The sequence below is a fragment of the Myotis brandtii genome, unplaced genomic scaffold, assembly GCF_000412655.1.
Source record: "Myotis brandtii unplaced genomic scaffold, ASM41265v1 scaffold45, whole genome shotgun sequence".
Classification (NCBI taxonomy): domain Eukaryota; kingdom Metazoa; phylum Chordata; class Mammalia; order Chiroptera; family Vespertilionidae; genus Myotis; species Myotis brandtii.
This window is the reverse complement of record NW_005367209.1, coordinates 6,457,203-6,461,564: the sequence shown is the minus strand read 5'-3', so window position 1 is coordinate 6,461,564 and position 4,362 is coordinate 6,457,203. Positions and strand designations below refer to the sequence as shown.

Below are 4,362 nucleotides of genomic sequence, written 5' to 3'. Positions count from 1 at the left end.
GGACTTTAGAAAACAGTCTCATTCCGCCTCTTGGGCTGGCGGAGTGAAAGCAAGCCTGAGCTGGGGGCTGCCTCTCCTGTGCTGCCGATGGGAGGATCGGACACTTGCCACCATTCCCCAGCTCTTCACACGCCCTGAAATATGATTTTGCACTCTTCCCATTGAGAGGAGACTTTTTTCCCCACCATGGGGTCCTGGGACGAGGAGACCTGAGATTTTAGACCTCAGACTTAAGAACTGAGAATTTAGATCTTGGATCTTAGCTCCTTTAGCTAAGCTCCTCTGACTCCCAAATGCCTTTCAAAATTATACTTCGTCTCTGGACTCTTTACGCACAGCCTTCTCCAGATCCCTGAACCCTTCTTGATGCTGGGACAAGAACCCCGGCAGCAAGGGAAGAGACTAAGTGGCTTCTGAGACTGTCCAAGGGAGGCAGGTGAGGTGAGGCAAAGAGATCATTCAAGCAAGGCAACACCATCTTACACCCAGGTCCGTCTGGGGCCGTGGCTACCATCTGAGGCTTCACCCACCAGCCATCCCCCCTCAGGGAGCCCCACGGGGCTGAATTTACAGGCACAAAAGACTCACAGGGTCCCTTTGGTGCCCTTTCTAAAATGGCTCCCTCAATCCCCGCCCAGGGAATGGAGGAGAGGTTCAATAATGTCCAAAGTGAGGGGGCTGCAGTATACCCCACACTCCTCCAAAACCTCAGTGCAGGACTAGGACTGGGATGGGGCTGAGGAACCATCTAGGGGACAAGACAGGGCAGGAAAAGGGAGGAAGGAAGGTCCCAAGGATTTTGTTTGCTTTGCAGGGGCCAGGCTCCAGGGAAGTGGACTCAGTCTGAAATGTAGGGTCCCCGAGTCCAGGCTCTGGCCCAGCAGACACTGCCCTCTGCAGAGCTGCAGGTAGCACACATCCCCAGTTAGAGGCCTCTCCCATGTGACCTAACCTCCCCCCGGTGACAGGAAGTCAGTGACTATGTGAGCTTCGTTCCCTGGACTGATGGTGTGAAGGAGAGACTGTTCCATGACATGAGCGCTTCCTGACCACTGCCAGATCCTCTGGGTCAGAACAGAGATTGCTTCCCATAAATCCCCTCAGAGACTGATCACCCCTCTCCATGTCCCAGACATGCTGGTTCCTGGAACAGGCCCTCGCCCTTCCCTGAGCAAGCGTGTAAGGCCTTTCCCCCTTACCTGAGTGGGTTACACCCAGCACCCCTATCCATCCTGCCCGTCTCATACAACCCTTTGGCGGCTGCCGCATGGTGTGGTGGGTATCCACTTGGTCTTGCCGCTGCCCAAGGTGTACCCTGTATATGTTCCCTTAATAAACTCTGGTAATGATGGAGTTGTTGCCTCTTTCTTTGGTCTCTCAGACCTGGGAAGTTTTACATAACAGATGCATTCTTGGGCTGGCATGATCCAGCCCTAAAGAACAGACAGCACTGGGCAAACTCTGATGAGGCTCTGGGGTCCTGGAGCGGGTAGGGCGGAGGTAACTTGGGGAAGAAACTTGCAAGCTGCCTGAAGGTACCGGTCAGCTGATTTGCTGACTCTGCCCCTGGCGGTCCAAGTGTCAGTAGCCACCTGTTTTTAAGTGTCCTCATCTCAGATCCCTCTCTCACCAGAGACAGGATCTTGGCTTCTGGACTTGACCTGCTGAAAATAAAGTGGGGGAGGGGTCATTCCCTGAGAACTGGGACCTCAAGCTGTGGGTCATGTGGCGGGAACCCCCTGTCCTCCCTCAGTGAGGACAGATGACCCAGGAAGAGCCACAACTTCTCCCTCCCCGACTCCAGAGGCTTCCAGCATCTGACCTCCATGACAACAGCTTCAGAACCCAAGCTCAGAAACCCCAGAGCAGTGAGCTGAGGGGCAGTGGGAGGTGGACCACATCAGGGTCCCCACCTACCTTGGGCAGGTAGGGCCACAGGGCACAGGTTTCTCAAGGTGGCTGTTGGGCTCTGGCAGGGATCTCAATGTCTGGGAGCAATGGGTAGAGAATGAGTGCTGTGACCACAGTTGGCAGTGGTCCCTGGGTGGGTAGGGCACTGGGGACTCAAGGTGGCTGGGTGTTAAGTATACAGGAGGGGGCCCAAGAGTCCATCCCTTCACTTCCTTCCCCATTTCCCCCTGCACCTCACTCACTGAGGGGTTGGGGCTCTCCAGTGGTCATCGGGCCCAACTCCAGGCGCTGAACACTGCCCAGGGGGTGATCCCTGCGTGGGCCATCTTTGGGCCTGACCAGCGAGATAGGAGGTTGGATCAGTGCTGCTGAGCAGGACACCTCCCCCCGCCTTCTGTGTTGACTGAGCCTCCTGCTCTAGGTCACTCTCTCTAGTGGCAGCTGTTCTCCACTTCTTGCCATTGGGTGGCCCTACTGTCCTTGATGACTCCAAGCCATTCTTAGCTGCTCATGCTCCATCTCCCAGGGCCTGCCACTTCCATGTCTCTTCAAAACAGTCTCCACTGCCCTCCAGACTCTGCCCTGGCGATGACATGCAGTTGCTCCCCTCCTGGAGGGCCCCCATGCTGATACACCAAGCTCTGAGCACCTTGCACCACTGCCCACAGCACTGCAATCACTGCTCATTGTGGCAAGGCCCCTCACCTGACACCTGGGACCTGCCTGGTGCCCACCGCTGTCAGGGAGGGCCTCTGTCCCTATCTTCAGCCCAAACCCTGCCCTTTCCCTCAGCTTGTCCTAGGCACACCCAAGGCCAGGCTGTGTCAGATGTGGCTATGAGGTGCCTGCCTTGCCCAGTACCCAGTGAGGCAGCCTTAGGTCAACCATGCTTGGTATTATAGAACCCTCCTCCCAGGTTATGAGAGCTGGGTTCCTCTCAGGGCCTTGGCACAAGGGCAACTGGCGCTACAGCTGACCGGTGGTCTGGAATGGAAAGATGTGCCAACCCAGCATTTAGGAACCTGAGGGAGGTAACAGCAGAGATTTAGGCAGAGGAAATGACAGGGCCGAAAGCTCATGAGAAAGAGGCTGGGGAAGGCCTTGAGGGGCACAGTGGAGCAGGAACTGCATTATGAGCTGGTGGAAAACAGGGCAAAGTCAAAGATGAGGCAGTCCCCTGGTGGGAGAAACAGGAGAATGGACAAGAAGAGACTGAACCACAGCAACGGGGAAGGGGCCCCCACCCTTGGCCCCTGGTGCCTCCTGCTCAAGGCCTCTTTCCACTCCCTCAGCTGCCTCTCTGCCTCTGCGGACAAGGCCTAAGGATACCACCCAAGCTGTCCCAGGCCCAGCAGAACTCTGAGGAGCAGGAACCACAGGAGTGGGCTCAGGGAGCAGGGACCTCAGAGCCTACCCACTGGCCCTCCTTGGGCTGCACAGGCCGTGCTGAAGCTGGGATCCGCGCTGCCGGTAGCAGCACCAGGCCAAGCCGGCCCCAGGAAGCAGAGGCAGTAGGAAGCTACAGATCACTGCCAGCAGGAAGGCGTCCTGGTCTGCAAAGGACAAGGTGAGGCTGAGTCCTATGTAGGTGCACCCCAGGGCCCGTCCCCACTCGCCCCCCATGTGCGCACTTTCCGGCTGCACAGGGCCGCTGTCCAGGCTGCCACCCGCCCCTGGCTTGTCGCAGGAGGGTGGAGCCCAGCCGGGATCACAGTGGCAGTTACGGTTGCTGTTGCAAACCTGCAGAGGAAGAGAAAAGGAGGGTCCCATGGGGTCAGGGACCTCAAGGTCAGTCACCCGCCTCCCCCCCCACACACACACACTCAAGACCACTCACCCCATGGCCATGGCAGGCGGTCAGACAGAGCTCCAACTCCTGAAAGGTAGTGTTCTGGCAGCGCCTGTCCTGGCACACCTATGGGCAGTGGAGTGCACTAAGCACCGTGGAGGAATGATGCTTTGGCCTAGGGACTCGAGTGGCAGGGAGGGCTCGGTGGGCAGGGCTCACCATTGTAGGCCCACACTGGGTGCCTGGCTCCACCAGGCCCAAGTCAGGCAGGTCCAGCTGGGCACCCGGTAGCAGGAAGGCCCCCCTGCAAGTCACCTCCCGGCCGTCCAGGCGGAGGGTAGAGTCCACCGGCATCGTGTGTGGTGCCAGTGGGCTCTGCTCCCCGCCCTGGCACTGCAGCTTCCCGCACTGCGCATCCCTGGGGACCAATTGGAGTGTCAAGCAGCAATGGGGGGGTCCCCCTTGTCTCCAACCCACTCCCCAGCTTCCGGTCCCTCCGCTCCTCTCCTCACCTCTGCGTACAAGGCACGTAGCCGCCCTCGTCATCCCTCCCGCAGTTGCCATGGGCGTTTCCTGCCGAGTTCACCACGTGGAAACAGGCCTCCGGTGCTGGGCGGGAGCCTGGAGAAGCAGGGCGGGGCTGGGGACTAGGCCCCCCGCCC

The 4,362-nt window shown here is 58.7% G+C and overlaps 1 protein-coding gene across 1 annotated transcript in view; it reads right to left on the bottom strand.

Annotated features, from left to right (window-relative positions):
• Positions 1 to 1,587: 1,587 nt before the first annotated feature.
• The window catches only part of ADAM33 (ADAM metallopeptidase domain 33), a gene marked incomplete at its 5' end in the record, with an annotated part of 12,736 nt that continues 9,961 nt past the window's right edge, over positions 1,588 to 4,362 (bottom strand). Inside the window, 8 exons of the mRNA XM_014546527.1 lie at positions 1,588 to 1,664; positions 1,918 to 1,988; positions 2,154 to 2,245; positions 3,326 to 3,464; positions 3,543 to 3,651; positions 3,749 to 3,826; positions 3,920 to 4,118; positions 4,213 to 4,362. The exon at positions 4,213 to 4,362 is cut by the window's right edge and continues 8 nt beyond it. Coding sequence (XP_014402013.1) covers positions 1,951 to 1,988; positions 2,154 to 2,245; positions 3,326 to 3,464; positions 3,543 to 3,651; positions 3,749 to 3,826; positions 3,920 to 4,118; positions 4,213 to 4,362 — 805 coding nt within the window. The remainder of the gene's footprint in view (positions 1,665 to 1,917; positions 1,989 to 2,153; positions 2,246 to 3,325; positions 3,465 to 3,542; positions 3,652 to 3,748; positions 3,827 to 3,919; positions 4,119 to 4,212) is intronic.